A 15,764-nucleotide genomic window follows, 5' to 3' on the forward strand; every position below is an offset into this window, starting at 1 on the left:
CTGCAGAACACCCACCAACCGCGCACTTAAGCGCAGGCAGGAGAAATAGCATTCACAGCAGAGAAAATATTTTAGGAGCCTCCTGAGTGTCTACACTGGTCCTCCCCAGAGATGTCTCTCTCCGAGCTCAGACAAATCAATTAAATTTCTTTAATGATCCTTCCGCAGGTTCACCTACGGAAACCTTGTTACGACTTTTAGTTCCTCTAAATGACCAAGTTTGACCAGATTCTCCGCTCTGAAGTGGAGTCGCCCCCTCTTCTAAGCAGATCCTGAGGCCTCACTAAGCCATTCAATCGGTACTAGCGACGGGCGGTGTGTACAAAGGGCAGGGACGTAATCAACGCAAGCTGATGACTTGCGCTTACTAGGAATTCCTCGTTGAAGAGCAATAATTACAATGCTCTATCCCCAGCACGACGGAGTTTCACAAGATTACCAAGACCTCTCGGCCAAGGTTAGACTCGCTGGCTCCGTCAGTGTAGCGCGCGTGCGGCCCAGAACGTCTAAGGGCATCACAGACCTGTTATTGCCTCAAACTTCCATCGGCTTGAAACCGATAGTCCCTCTAAGAAGTGGACAACCAGCAAATGCTAGCACCACTATTTAGTAGGTTAAGGTCTCGTTCGTTATCGCAATTAAGCAGACAAATCACTCCACCAACTAAGAACGGCCATGCACCACCACCCACAAAATCAAGAAAGAGCTCTCAATCTGTCAATCCTTATTGTGTCTGGACCTGGTGAGTTTCCCCGTGTTGAGTCAAATTAAGCCGCAGGCTCCACTCCTGGTGGTGCCCTTCCGTCAATTCCTTTAAGTTTCAGCCTTGCGACCATACTCCCCCCAGAACCCAAAGACTTTGATTTCTCGTAAGGTGCCGAGTGGGTCACTAAAAAAACACCACCCGATCCCTAGTCGGCATAGTTTATGGTTAAGACTACGACGGTATCTGATCATCTTCGATCCCCTAACTTTCGTTCTTGATTAATGAAAACGTCCTTGGCAAATGCTTTCGCAGTAGTTAGTCTTCAATAAATCCAAGAATTTCACCTCTGACAATTGAATACTGATGCCCCCGACCGTCCCTATTAATCATTACGATGGTCCTAGAAACCAACAAAATAGAACCAAACGTCCTATTCCATTATTCCATGCTAATATATTCGAGCAATACGCCTGCTTTGAACACTCTAATTTTTTCAAAGTAAAAGTCCTGGTTCGCCGCCAAGCCACAAGGACTTGGGGTTAGCCAGAAGGAAAGGCCCGGGTGCATTCCAGTACACGAAAAAATCGGACCGGCCACCCAGGCCCAAAGTTCAACTACGAGCTTTTTAACTGCAACAACTTTAATATACGCTATTGGAGCTGGAATTACCGCGGCTGCTGGCACCAGACTTGCCCTCCAATTGTTCCTCGTTAAGGTATTTACATTGTACTCATTCCAATTACAAGACCCGAATGGGCCCTGTATCGTTATTTATTGTCACTACCTCCCTGTGTCAGGATTGGGTAATTTGCGCGCCTGCTGCCTTCCTTGGATGTGGTAGCCGTTTCTCAGGCTCCCTCTCCGGAATCGAACCCTTATTCCCCGTTACCCGTTGAAACCATGGTAGGCCACTATCCTACCATCGAAAGTTGATAGGGCAGAAATTTGAATGAACCATCGCCAGCACAAGGCCATGCGATTCGAAAAGTTATTATGAATCATCAAAAAGTCCGAAGACATTGATTTTTTATCTAATAAATACATCTCTTCCAAGAGGTCGAGATTTTAAGCATGTATTAGCTCTAGAATTACCACAGTTATACCATGTAGTAAAGGAACTATCAAATAAACGATAACTGATTTAATGAGCCATTCGCAGTTTCACTGTATAAATTGCTTATACTTAGACATGCATGGCTTAATCTTTGAGACAAGCATATGACTACTGGCAGGATCAACCAGATAACTATCTTGAAAGTATGTTCTCCGAGGGGTTGTCGAAGACTAGCCTCAACACCCCCCCAGAAAACACCCTCGTAGATATTGAATGTTAACTCGTTGAAACAACGAATTAAGCACAGATCACAAGGAAAGAAAAACAATTACCTTGTCTCTCTCTCCTCTGCCCGCAAAAGCAGACACCACCAGGCAGAAATTCACCCAGCAGCAGCCCACCCTGCAAGCACTAAGTTCTCTAATCACTTAATTCTTGCCATAGCACTCTTTGAGTTCCTCATGCAGAGAGTCCACCAAACACTGTCCCGGTGTTTCACAGAACAAAGGTTTGATATCACCCGCAAGAGAGGAGGTTACACTAGACAAATCACAGTCAAAACGAATAAACGTAGCAGACCGGCTATCTGTCCAGGCATTCCCCCAAATTAGAATTCTTTGAAATAGATTGCTATCAGCTAGTAATCCACCAAATCCTTCTCTGCTCACCCATGGAATCGCAAGATGTCCAGGATGAGACTGTTCAGGCGTCCGCAGCTTCCCCTTTGCAAGAACAAAGGTTACGCCGCTTCGCCCATGTCAAGCTCGCTGTATAGGGACTGAGCAGATCTGACGATCACCCAGCGACCCTCTCCACCGATTGACGAGGCCATATTCAAGCACAAGCTCTACTCGAGCTCGTTTCCGAACTCTTTCAAACTTCACTTTCAACTGCTTTCGCATGAAGTACCCCCGGACCGAGCTTGCTCTTCGGCCTGGCTCGAAAAGTAGCCAAAGGGCCCGGCATCTGGCATCTGCAGTCCACTTTGAACAGCTCGAGGCCTCCCCGTCCTGCTCCAGCAGCAACACGCGAGCCTCAGGCCCAGATCCGGCCCTCGAAATCCCAGGGTCGCCCGACACTTTGCGAGCCTCCCACAGGTGCTGTCCCCAGAAACGCCCGCACAACCACGCCCTTAACTATGGCTTTGGGCCCCGGCACTCGGCACTCGGCTGCGAAAAATAAAACGTGTGCCGTCGCACGTGGTCACATGGCCGCCCGCGCACTCCGCACGTCGCCCCGCCCCCGGATTTCCGCCCATGACTCGCATGACTCGCGGGTAAACCCGCCCGCCGCACATCATTACCCAAAACGGACACTTAAGTACCCGTCACAGGTGACACAGTGACTCACGACTCACGTCCCCCGCACGCAAAAACTCCAGCCCCAAGGGCGAGCCCTCGGAACCCCGTAACACTTCCGAACCTAAAATCGGGTTTGGGGTTTCTGAATTTTCGCTTCACGATCCGCAACTAAAAACACCACCCTGCCATACAAATATCGCCCGTACCGGCCACCCTACCCCGCAAAGTGCACCATTTCCGCCGCAGATCATCCGCTTCCGCGCCCCGGCAACTTCTCGGTCTTGCATCCCCCATCTTCCCAGCCACCATTTTACCAATCCCGGTATTCTCCCGCCCACTTTCCCCACTCCGAACACTTGTCCGATTTCTCGTACTTCAAAATTGATGTTTAGGTACCATATCACTACCTTCCACCATACTAACAACACACATCCATACACTCAACATATACTCCCACAGAATAAACAAACACAACCTCCGCAATCCGCCAACCATTACCAACGGAAATTACCGGATATTGTACAACTATTTCTAGACCAGTGTGGGTATTTCCGCCGCAGGGCCCGGAGCACCCGAAACGGCCATGTCACCACCCCAAATCGCCGATTCCACCCCCGGGGACCCCGCCAACCGCCCCGTTTCTCAGCTCCAACGAATCGAGCCGTCCGAACTCCATCCACTGCCACCATAAAAACCCACACCTGCCATACAAACTTCCGACCCTACCCCCCCAGCCCGACACCACACCACCCTATTTTCCACCATCCACACCCCCCATACACCAACTTTTGCCAGTGGTTTTCGAAACTACCCTGCAAACCACCCCCACACACACCCTAACACCCCCCGGTTGCCATACAAAAAGTTTCCCAAAAGTGTTCCTGAAGTTGTTTTGCCGGTCGTCTTTTCTGACTCCTCCCGTGACTGCTCCCGGGCCTTGTCACTAGCCACACCCCTTCCCACAGCACCGACCTACCCAGGCTTGGTCCTACATACCCTTTTTTTTTTTACGATCTTTCGGTTGCGGCCATATCCACAAGAAAGCACCGTTTCCCGTCCGATCAACTGTAGTTAAGCTTGTGAGAGCCTGACCGAGTAGTGTAGTGGGTGACCATACGCGAAACTCAGGTGCTGCAATCTCTTTTTTTTTTATTTTTTTTGCCAAAATCCCAGATTTCCCCAGAACAGCCCGCACCAGGGTTCGAATCCAGGCCAGATTAATTTTTTGTACGGGCGAGATCATGAAAAAGACATGTGACATATATCGCCACCTACGTGACATACTGTATTTTTTTTGGTTTTTCGCCACAAACAAAGACTGAAAGAGTGAAAATTTTCAACGTCGACGTCGACGTCGGTTTTGGGCCATCGCAAAGAGCCTCCAAATGGGTATTTCCAAGACCTGGGGAGACCAAAAGTGGTCCGATTTCAACACAACTGGTTCACACACCACCATAACAGACCCCGACAAGAACAATTGACCACCTTACAGTGCACCAACACGCACCCCCAGAGAGAAATCAGCACCCGAAGCACGCAGACATCGACTAATGCAAGAGTGACAAGAATGGATGATCCCGCCTCAAGAGGGATGGAAGGTACATCAAGCAATGAAGAAACAGACCAATTGACCTCCGCAGATTACACAGGTACAACAATCATGGCTATATCTCTAGAACTCGTCAAGATGTCTCCAGGATCACTACTTTTTGGCATCAAAAGTTGATGAGATCGAGCAAGTAACAAGACAAAGCGACAACTAAAACAAGACAATACACCACAATACAATACAAGAACAACTACAGCTTCCACTCCCACAGCTCAAAACCTCAGAATACTAAACCACATCCCCCAAAAAAACAAACCAACACTCTCTTGCACTTTACAACAAATCCTTATACACATAAACCCAACAACCTCTTTTGTAGCCGCCTCTTACATCAGCATTCATCAGCATTTGTAATCCAATCTCCAATCTCCAATCTCCAATCCCAATCCCAAACCCTAACTCTAACTCTATCTTGCATGCCACCCTCGTTCCACACTTTCTCACCAATCTCCCTATAGGTTCTCACTATACACTAAAGTACGTAATATCGTATTGAAATTATACTGGTTCCTATTTTTTCAACAGGAAATACATTGAGTGGCTGAAAACAGTAGTTCGACGATTTGATTATTAAGATCTCATCTCACTAATGCATAAAGTTAGTTATATTAGTCTAGTATATTTTATATGGCTTTAAGAAGTGATCTTTAAGTATAATCAAAATAAAATTATGAAGGATATATTTAAGTATTTATTTGATATAGTTGATGTTTTAACATATAAATATATCCCCAACGAACTAGTACAAAAGGTATCATTTTTGCTCATGAAAATGTAAAATATAAAGAATAAGAAGCGAAAGATTTAGAATTGTATAACCCGGTTAACGAAAGAACTCAGTTGATATTTAAAAGTTTGGCCCTCGTTATACAATCTTACAGTGTGTTATGATTCAAATAAAGGATAAAGAGAGAAGTATTGGTAATAAAAATACCATACCGACAGTCGATTGCTTAACAGCAGAACCTCTGTAGACAGATGGCGTAGGTTGGTTTGGAACTGCTGTATTAGGCTTATTCTGTGATGACACATTGTTATTGGCTCCACTTCTTGAACTACCTGATTGCACAACACTTGGAGATTGCGCGATATTGTTCGATAAACTAGAAGGAGAAGTTGATGGACGACTGGCACTACTGTTAACGGATCCATTATTATTGTTACCGCCGTTACCGCCATTGCCTGGGGTTGGAGTGTTACCGCCGTTACCGCCATTGCCTGGGGTTGGAGTGTTACCGCCGTTACCACCATTGCCTGGGGTTGGAGTGTTACCGCCGTTGCCGCCGTTACCGCCGTTACCACCATTGCCTGGGGTTGGAGTGTTACCGCCGTTGCCGCCGTTACCGCCGTTACCACCATTGCCTGGGGTCGGAGTGTTGCCGCCGTTACCGCCGTTACCGCCGTTACCGCCGTTACCGCCGTTACCGCCGTTACCGCCGTTACCGCCGTTACCGCCGTTACCGCCGTTACCGCCGTTACCGCCGCCGTTACCGCCATTGCCTGGGGTTGGAGTGTTACCGCCGTTACCACCATTGCCTGGGGTTGGAGTGTTGCCGCCGTTACTGCCGTTACCGCCGTTACCACCATTGCCTGGGGTTGGAGTGTTACCGCCGTTGCCGCCGTTACCGCCGTTACCACCATTGCCTGGGGTTGGAGTGTTACCGCCGTTACCGCCGTTACCGCCGTTACCACCATTGCCTGGGGTTGGAGTGTTACCGCCGTTGCCGCCGTTACCGCCGTTACCACCATTGCCTGGGGTTGGAGTGTTGCCGCCGTTACCGCCGTTACCGCCGTTACCGCCGTTACCGCCGTTACCGCCGTTACCGCCGTTGCCACCGTTACCACCATTGCCTGGGGTTGGAGTGTTACCGCCATTACCACCATTGCCTGGGGTTGGAGTAATTGTAGTTGTAACTGTAGTAATTATACCATTGGTCAAAGTGACTGTCTTTGTGGAAACCAATGGGCTTACAGGAATACTTCCAGATGGTGTATTGGAAATAATGGTAACAGTGTCACTACTTGGCTTGCTACCCGTTAGGGTGATAGTGGTTGTGCCGGTACGGGTATGACCATCGGAGTCAGTGGATGGGAAGAAGGAGACGATGTCAGTTTCAGTGGTTGTACTCTTTGTGACAGTAGTTGTGTAAGGTGGTGGCAAAGAGAATGTCTCAGTGTTACCATCATTACCACCTCCACTAGGAGATGTTGGTGTTACAGTAACTGTAACAGTTGTGATACTTCCATTTGTCAAAGTAATTGTTTTTGTGGTCACTGATACAGAAACGGAAGGCGATGGAGATGGAGATGGCTTTGGACTTGGAGATGGGGATGGAGATGGAGATGGTTTAGGACTTGGTGATGGGGATGGAGATGGAGATGGGGATGGAGATGGTGATGGGGATGGAGATGGAGATGGGGATGGAGATGGTTTAGGACTTGGTGATGGAGATGGAGATGGGGATGGAGATGGAGATGGGGATGGAGATGGTTTAGGACTTGGTGATGGGGATGGTGATGGAGATGGCTTTGGACTTGGACTTGGTGATGGAGAAGGAGATAGTGATGAAGATGGAATATAAGAAGAATTGCTTGGATATGGGGGTGGAGATGGTTTAGGACTTGGTGATGGGGATGGGGATGGGGATGGGGATGGAGATGGAGATGGGGATGGGGATGGGGATGGGGATGGAGATGGAGATGGGGATGGGGATGGAGATGGAGATGGTTTAGGACTTGGTGATGGGGATGGGGATGGGGATGGTTTAGGACTTGGTGATGGGGATGGGGATGGGGATGGAGATGGAGATGGGGATGGAGATGGGGATGGAGATGGAGATGGAGATGGGGATGGAGATGGGGATGGAGATGGAGATGGTTTAGGACTTGGTGATGGGGATGGAGATGGAGATGGGGATGGAGATGGTGATGGGGATGGAGATGGGGATGGTTTAGGACTTGGTGATGGGGATGGAGATGGAGATGGGGATGGAGATGGGGATGGGGAAGGTTTAGGACTTGGTGATGGGGATGGTGATGGGGATGGAGATGGAGATGGAGATGGAGATGGTTTAGGACTTGGAGATGGGGATGGTGATGGGGATGGTGTTGGTTTTGGGTAGTAACAAGTGTTACCTAATGGATCAAAAAATCCACCCTTACATTCCATACTCGACGAAGGTTGAACAGAACAAGGAGTAGCTATGTAGTAAACAGTCTTTGTAACTGGCAGGATATTTTCTGCAGGCTTGGTAGTAATGTACTTCGTACTATAAGTTGTGGTAGAATCGATACTTCTGCAAGTTGTTTCATAATCAATCAAGGCCGGACAGGCATTTGATGTATCAGGAACCGAAAATAAATAGCCAGTGAAGTCTGTGATACGTGTAGGCGCACCATTAACGGTAAAGGAAAGATCCAACTCGGAGTCTTTACCGATGTTATTATAGAACATCCTGATTGGATAGTAAATGTCTTTTTCAAGATTCACACTCACCTTATTCTTGGAATGGTCAACATGCCAAATGTCATATGCAACATATTCTCCTAAATTGTCTTTGCTTTGCTCTCTCTTACAACAATCAAATGCATTTCCAGCACCAAAATTGATATACAATAGATCATCCGCAGTAACATAAAATGTGTGAATACCAGAAACTTTGGGTTTGAAGTAACCGTACATTAATAGTGTGAAGTTGGAAACAGTCAAAGGCTTGTCATAGTTAAAGTTTGCAGGTAGCTTGTCATATAAAGGAACACACACCTTTGGAACACTGTATTTGTAGTTTAAACGACCTGTAACACCATTCACTTTTGCAAACATGGTTTGCTTCTTATATCCAGTACGAGGGTACTCTGGGTTAACATAGGATGGATCGAAACAGTTTGGAGGATTACCAGGAACCATAGGATAAGTATATAGTTCCATAGTTAGACCGTTTAGAGGGGTAGTGACTTCTGGGGAACATCCGACAGGGTATCCAATTGGATTACTTTGAACCGCTGATCTCTTACCTAAAAATGATAAGTCTATATCATCAGCAATTACCCACTGTAATGCCAGCAGGTAGCTGACAACTAACCAATTCCACATAATTGATATATTAATAATTTGCTTAACAGTACAGTACTTTTTGGTGTACGGGTTTGAACTAATCTGTTATTGCTGTTATTATAAAAGGGTAGCAAAAGAAAAAAGAAGATAATTTTGTTATCTCGAAATATTTGGTCCCTTATATATTATTCTTTTCTATAGTCAGATTATTTTTTGATTATGTTGTTGTAAGGCAAAAATTGACTTGTAAATATTAGTCAGAAATTCCTTAGGTACAATAAAAATCAATCCTTTAATTACATGCTAATTCAACACTAATGTGCTTTACTATTATTACCTAATGAAGAGGCAAAAAAAAAACTTACTATTGTGTAATATGATTGTCTTGTGTCTGCGTGAAATCTATTTTTAGAGATGAGTTGTCATAGTCAGCTATTAAGTTTTGCAATTGCTATTAATTTTTGTAATTAAAAATCCCTGTGTTTATTTGAATCATAACAAAAGACGCCAAATTTTTTGACCTTAATGATCTGACAGGCACCAGACCTCTTTTATTTTGACTGTTAATAATGATTAGTATGAAACAATCATTTAAACGATGATGCAACCATGATGCAACAGTCACAATGCTATGAAAGGTTAATTTAATAATGGTTTTTTTAAATCATAGCTTAATCGACACCATAACCAGAGGAAACATGATTTAGCTGATATTCTGAGACAACAAGAAGAATTATAAGCAGATCTTCCTATATGATGTTTCATGTAGCTTATCTCCTTTAGGATAGAGAACCAAAACTATGTGCTCTTAATTATTGGGCACCAGCTATCTAGTTCATGTAAATCAATATTGCCAAGCAAAACTATTAGGTAAACTAATAAAATCAGAGTAAATCATTTATATTTCATTTTCGCGTCTGGTAAGTGCTACTAGGTGAATTATGTGGGTTCAAATGATCTGATTCAAATTATGTTCATAATTTGTTAGCAAAGTTATATTTAGAAATCTAGATCATCAGGAGAAAGGAATGGCTCCAAAGGAACACCATGCTATAAGTTTATATCCGTTGGAGACATGATCTCAAGTGATGTAACTTTTCATCTTTAATTTACTCTTTATTGCATTATATGCAAAAGAAAAATAGCATTGTGGAGTCTCATATTAGATAGGTTTCGTGTTAGGCATATTAACAGAGGAGAATCTGTTTCAAAAAAGACGTTCCTACCATTATTTCGAGATTAAGGATACCAAGAGGAAAGCAATCCTAGCTACTCATCTATTTTCCTGATAACTCCGATTCTATAATCAATGAGATTGAAATGAGAACGTCAGTAAAAATTACGTTATATGAACTTGTTATCAAATCTATTTTTAAATGATAAAATTATGCACTAATAAATCTATGAAAGATATTTGGTTTATTATCTGATGTGGGAATTTCACAGACCCCTTATTTTATCTCCTCCTCATTGCAATAAGTAAATCATAACATATACCCCAACACGAAAATGATTTACCGGATTTATCGCACATGGTGAAACTTTTTGTCCCAATTAGGAAATAATTATGGGATTTTCCTACCTTGAAATAACTATGAAACAGTATTATATGTTGGAGGAAATTACGAACGCGAAAAGGTATTGCATGTGCTAGTTAATAATCCAATAAATATGCTACTATGCTATAATTTGATGCAAATGTGAGCTTTCTAAACCCAAATTTGTGGAGGAACGACCTTTTTAAGTTTCAGATCTTGATAATTGGCTTGTTGTCAATGAAGACCATCTATTTACCTAATTTATTGACAAAGGTACCTAATAGAAACAAGAAAAATTTTATTAATGATTATTGTGCTTGTTTTTCACTCCATGAACAATAAAGGAAACAACCAACACATCATAATATCAACTATAACTAACTGACGTAACTTCTACATTAGAGCAAGTGATATCATTGCAGATAGTAGCTCAAATGTGTAGGCTTACATAAATGAGATTTAATATCAACTGCTCAAACTAATCATTACAGTCTTTTTTTTGTTTACTCATAGTATATCTTTGCGTGATTTATATTTGAACCGAGTTATACAAGTATCAGGGACGTTTCTTTAGTTTCCACTATCAAATATTTTGTTTTTAGATGTCGTCAATTCACCATGTTTGATAGCTAAAAGTAACTACTCTTCTCTAAAAGGGTATAAGTATAAGGAGTTTACACATACCAATAATAAGTGTTTGTAGCCAAGTTTACTATATCAATACGGAGAAAAGGGTGCTTCTGAACATACAGAACAGGATATTAAATTATATATGATTATACTAAACCTGTAGCAGTTATTATAAAAAGTAATAAAGCGCTTAGGACACATCGTAATCTCATAATCTAATCAGAAAAGATGGATCATTAAGCTCTCCAATAACACAAAAAGTGATAATTATCTGTAGCATATATGTTAGCTTTAGAGTCAGTACAATTTTTAATACACAGACGCCTCACTTTACCTGTATGACTAGTAATAAGTTATAGTATTCTTAAAGACTTGTGTTATATATTGGCAAAGGAGATTTTTTGTGTTCAGTCTTATCACATTGATGAAAGTATAGAAGTCCCATGACGTTTGTAGAATAGGTTAATAATATCTGTCCGAAACTCCAAACAATTTATGTTTTGGTCATACAAACCAAAATTGCATTCAAGTTACTATTAGTATAATCATATTAAAGCTATGCCTTTAAAACCGTCTCTCCAACATTCAAGGAAATAAATCCAATGAAAAAATGTAAACACTCGTTTTATTTGATTTAGAATAATAATAGTTGGTAGTTCTGATGATGGATAATTGATAACATTAAACAACCTCACTGTTACCGGCAAACTGGCAAATGATACACCTAATCTAAATATATAACATGGTTCGCTGTAGATCAATAAAAGTGATTGTACGTTTTATATCAGTGTAAGAGTAAGGACGTAATTGCTGTGCAAAAAATAAGTATTCATTGTTCTAAAGAACAGTCTCGCTTACGATGCCTTTAGATATTGTTATTTACAAAGCAATCTCTAAAGGTAAGGGTATTCGATCGACCTTTATATTTATACTTAATTCATACATAATCTGTGAGCTATTTCTTGGTTAACATATTTATTTTGTAGTACTATTACTCCAGTTAAAAAGTCAGATGTCGCCCCATCAAAGTTATGATTAGTAGTATATACACATTTTTATTTTTAAATATTGTTCAGTTCCCAAATATTAGAGAACTACAATGGCTAAATGCATGAAGCCAACTCACAGCCTGGCCGAAGGATAATACTATAACATTAAAATCGTAAAACAACTACAAATCAAGTTACAAAATATCTTTCTTCTGATGAGATATATAAGTAATATTATGAAGGTATATGTACAAGGTACACTTTTCGGGAACCTTGGTACAGAAAAACCCTCCGATACTGCAATTTCCATACTTCTATCTACTAACTCAGTCTGTTGTCCATGTATAAATTTGTTGCGCTATTCTTTTGTGGCACCGGGTCACATATATTTCGATCATAATGTATTGAACGGAAAAGTATATGTCGTTATCGCTGGACTGGTGGTTAGAGGAAATATCTTATGATGATATCTTAGAACTACGGTACTAAATCTAATCTATGAAAAGGTTTAATTCAGCCCTAAATTATTGTGCTGGAAAGAAATTCATCTGTAAAATATGTCTTACTAACCGTTTTTTTGTTTGCCTGGAATAGATGCTGTGGTTCGACTTCGTTACTCTTTGAATATGATAACAGTAAATTAAAGACTTTTCATGCTTTTAAAATGATAGTACACTAAGAAATTTGTTGGGCCCTAAGTGGGACTGTATAATTGAAAATTATGAGCAGAACTGATATATGTACAATTTTTTGTTATTTCAACTAAATGTGAATGTACAAGGAGAGTAATTCACAATAGATTGTCCTCATTACATCGCAGATAGAAAAATGATTAGATATTGTTGAAGTGTCAATTTAATATGATTAGAATTAAGTGGCCCATTACTTTGGAAAAGATAATAAGCAAGTAGTATTGTTGTAGGCTTACCGAAACAATAGTATAGTCTATTCATCGAATATATGTTTTACCTTCATATTTTTTTCTGATTAATCCTTGGAGTATTTATACTCTATTGTCCTGAGATATGATAATAATAACATTACTAAGAGTAGTTAGTGCGAAGTTTACTACTCCAGAAATCGGAATTGGAGTCTTTATTTTCAGGAAGTATAGGTAACAGTCTCACCTAGAAAATAATTCATTTAGTTGCAAATCTCTTTTTGGTTTGCCTTTGTTGTTATCAACTGTAAATAGGTCTCTGTTTCTATGAATTTTTTTTCTGTGCCATTATGAACAGTTAGTCAATGAGTGGCAATGAGTGGCAATGAGTGGCAATGTGATACAATAATCCTACCTACCTCATATGTAACGCAGGTTTCTCATATGATCATATTCGTTCTCGATCATAAATAATATTGAATTTGTTCGCTGGCACCCATACAATAATCTAGAAATAGATGGTACATATATAAAGAATTAGTTTTTTGGTTTAAGCTATGTGTAATCATCTACTTTGAAATGAAATTATTGAGAAAATTGCAAAAGCAGTATATGCATGCATGTAAAGCAATTGTAAAGAGCTCTGTTTAATGACATTATATTCTAGTCCTAACCCTTAAATTTATACCTATCAAAAAAAAACAAACTGAATGTTTGATAATAAGCAAGTGATATAAAGCGAGTATTATTGATGAAATGTGATACAGTTTGTTGACGTAGTAGTTATAAATTGTAAGCTTCTGAAATTTTAATAAATCAAAATTTAACTCAGTGAAACACGCTTATTGAGATATACCGATTACAGTAGCATTAATTATTCCACCCTTTTGGTTAGTAATTAATACGTACTGTAAATTTGATTTAAATTTTATTCACCTTAATTAAAGTCTTAATTAAAAGAGGTGCACCTTCATGACTATGTATCCATATAATGAAGGATTTCGTTATCTATTTCTTTCCAAAAGCTCTTGCCTTATAGGAAAGGCCAGTCATGCAATACTTATTTTTATAACACTGTAATAGTACCAAAAGGTAATATGAACATGATTTCACCAATGATATTGTAATGATAATTTCAATTTCACTACAAATCACTAATGAAATTAATAATCTAAGCTTGCATGACAAAAGAGCAAGTAATTTCTCAATAAGAGAGAAGGGTAGAGGTGCAGTGTGGATTTCCAATGTATACTGTGTTGTTTCATTGCTTCATTAGAATTTTCTGTTGATTATGAACTGCTGTGTACCACCCGAAACATCTTCTTGATAGCTCGATAAGGTCATGTTTACCATATGTTCTGTCCTACTTATTGAGTATTATTGAAATGGGGTTGGGTGTTATGTAATTGTAGCAAACTCGGCCGGCCATCTGATGCAGAAGTCGCATGTAAACACACAACCTTTGTTATTACGATAGGTAAATCATTTTAATATTGTTTTGAGTTTGTGCCTAGCACTGAACCCAAAACTTACGTAATGGTAACGCCACCCCATTTTTCGACCTCTGTGTACTTTACTATGTAGGCAAAAATTTCAATGCTAGAAAATCAATTTATACGACAAAAATTGATGCTGGCTGCAAAGAATGTTGGCTGCAAAGAATGTTGGTTGCAAAAATGATATTTACTCAACAACATTAAAATAGGAGAAATAAAGTTATAGGAAAGATATACGACTACAACAGTCATTTGGTTGAATCCCCCAATTAACAGTTGTTATTTCGTAAAGATTTTGTAAAAAACCAAGAATAATATTTGTCGAGATTGGTATGGCATTAGAACCAAGACTAATGGAATAGCTGGGATAGAAGAGTTACAAGGAATTAAATGATTTTCATAAATTGATCATTGCCCTAAAGAAATAATTTGTCAGAATAACTTACACAATATTAGGCAGATTCCACCCGTGGTACTATCATCACTTCAAGTACAGAAGGAAGTGAAGGTCTGCTTCAAAAGTGAACGGGAATGTTTTGAAACGAAGATTTTATATTTTAAACCAAATGCGAATAAAGACCAATATATATATATAAAGCAAGAAAGGAAAAAAAATTATGCTTTATTTACATAGTCAAGAGCTTTTTAAGACCAAGTGAGGTAAGTATTGTTCGTAGAACGACACAAAAACATTTTATGTTTTGGTTGACGAATAAAAACATAACTGACTAACACAAGTAAAACATATTATTGTAATGAATCATTATCTAAATATTAATTTTAAATGTGAACCAAATTTGGAAACATGAGTGTTCAATTTTATAATCGAATAATTATAAAATAAGTTACCGTTTACATTCACAACGATAACTAATTCTACCTGAACAAAAAGGAAGCCGAAAATATTGCAGTTCATCATTCTACTATTGAAAGTGAATACTAAACCAATTTCAAAGATTCAATTATATTCCACATCTTCATCAATCGATAAAATATTAGCAGTAAATTTTTGAATTTAAATTAAACATCGATACAAATTAAAAACATCTGTGGGGTCTGGGTGCTGTGGGGTCTGGGTGCTGTGGGGTCTGGGTGCTGTGGGGTCTGGGTGCTGTGGGGTCTGGGTGCTGTGGGGTCTGGGTGCTGTGGGGTCTGGGTGCTGTGGGGTCTGGGTGCTGTGGGGTCTGGGTGCTGTGGGGTCTGGGTGCTGTGGGGTCTGGGTGCTGTGGGGTCTGGGTGCTGTGGGGTCTGGGTGCTGTGGGGTCTGGGTGCTGTGGGGTCTGGGTGCTGTGGGGTCTGGGTGCTGTGGGGTCTGGGTGCTGTGGGGTCTGGGTGCTGTGGGGTCTGGGTGCTGTGGGGTCTGGGTGCTGTGGGGTCTGGGTGCTGTGGGGTCTGGGTGCTGTGGGGTCTGGGTGCTGTGGGGTCTGGGTGCTGTGGGGTCTGGGTGCTGTGGGGTCTGGGTGCTGTGGGGTCTGGGTGCTGTGGGGTCTGGGTGCTGTGGGGTCTG

At 41.2% G+C, this 15,764-nt stretch overlaps 1 protein-coding gene and 2 non-coding genes across 3 annotated transcripts; 1 reads left to right on the top strand and 2 right to left on the bottom strand.

The window, feature by feature from the left end:
• Positions 1 to 151: 151 nt before the first annotated feature.
• On the bottom strand, positions 152 to 1,951 carry RDN18-1.4. Its single transcript, XR_010605609.1, has one exon. It is a non-coding gene; the product is annotated as an 18S ribosomal RNA (ribosomal RNA).
• Positions 1,952 to 4,080: 2,129 nt separating this feature from the next.
• On the top strand, positions 4,081 to 4,201 carry RDN5-1.4. The gene has a single exon (XR_010605610.1). It is a non-coding gene; the product is annotated as a 5S ribosomal RNA (ribosomal RNA).
• Positions 4,202 to 5,562: 1,361 nt separating this feature from the next.
• EPA14a lies at positions 5,563 to 8,763 on the bottom strand (the record flags this gene model as incomplete). Its single annotated transcript, XM_065626651.1, has 1 exon — positions 5,563 to 8,763. One exon carries the CDS (start codon positions 8,761 to 8,763, stop codon positions 5,563 to 5,565), a length of 3,201 nt encoding a protein of 1,066 aa, XP_065482723.1.
• Between the last annotated feature and the right edge of the window lie 7,001 nt (positions 8,764 to 15,764).

This window comes from Nakaseomyces glabratus, chromosome L (genome assembly GCF_010111755.1).
Source record: "Nakaseomyces glabratus chromosome L, complete sequence".
Lineage (NCBI taxonomy): Eukaryota > Fungi > Ascomycota > Saccharomycetes > Saccharomycetales > Saccharomycetaceae > Nakaseomyces > Nakaseomyces glabratus.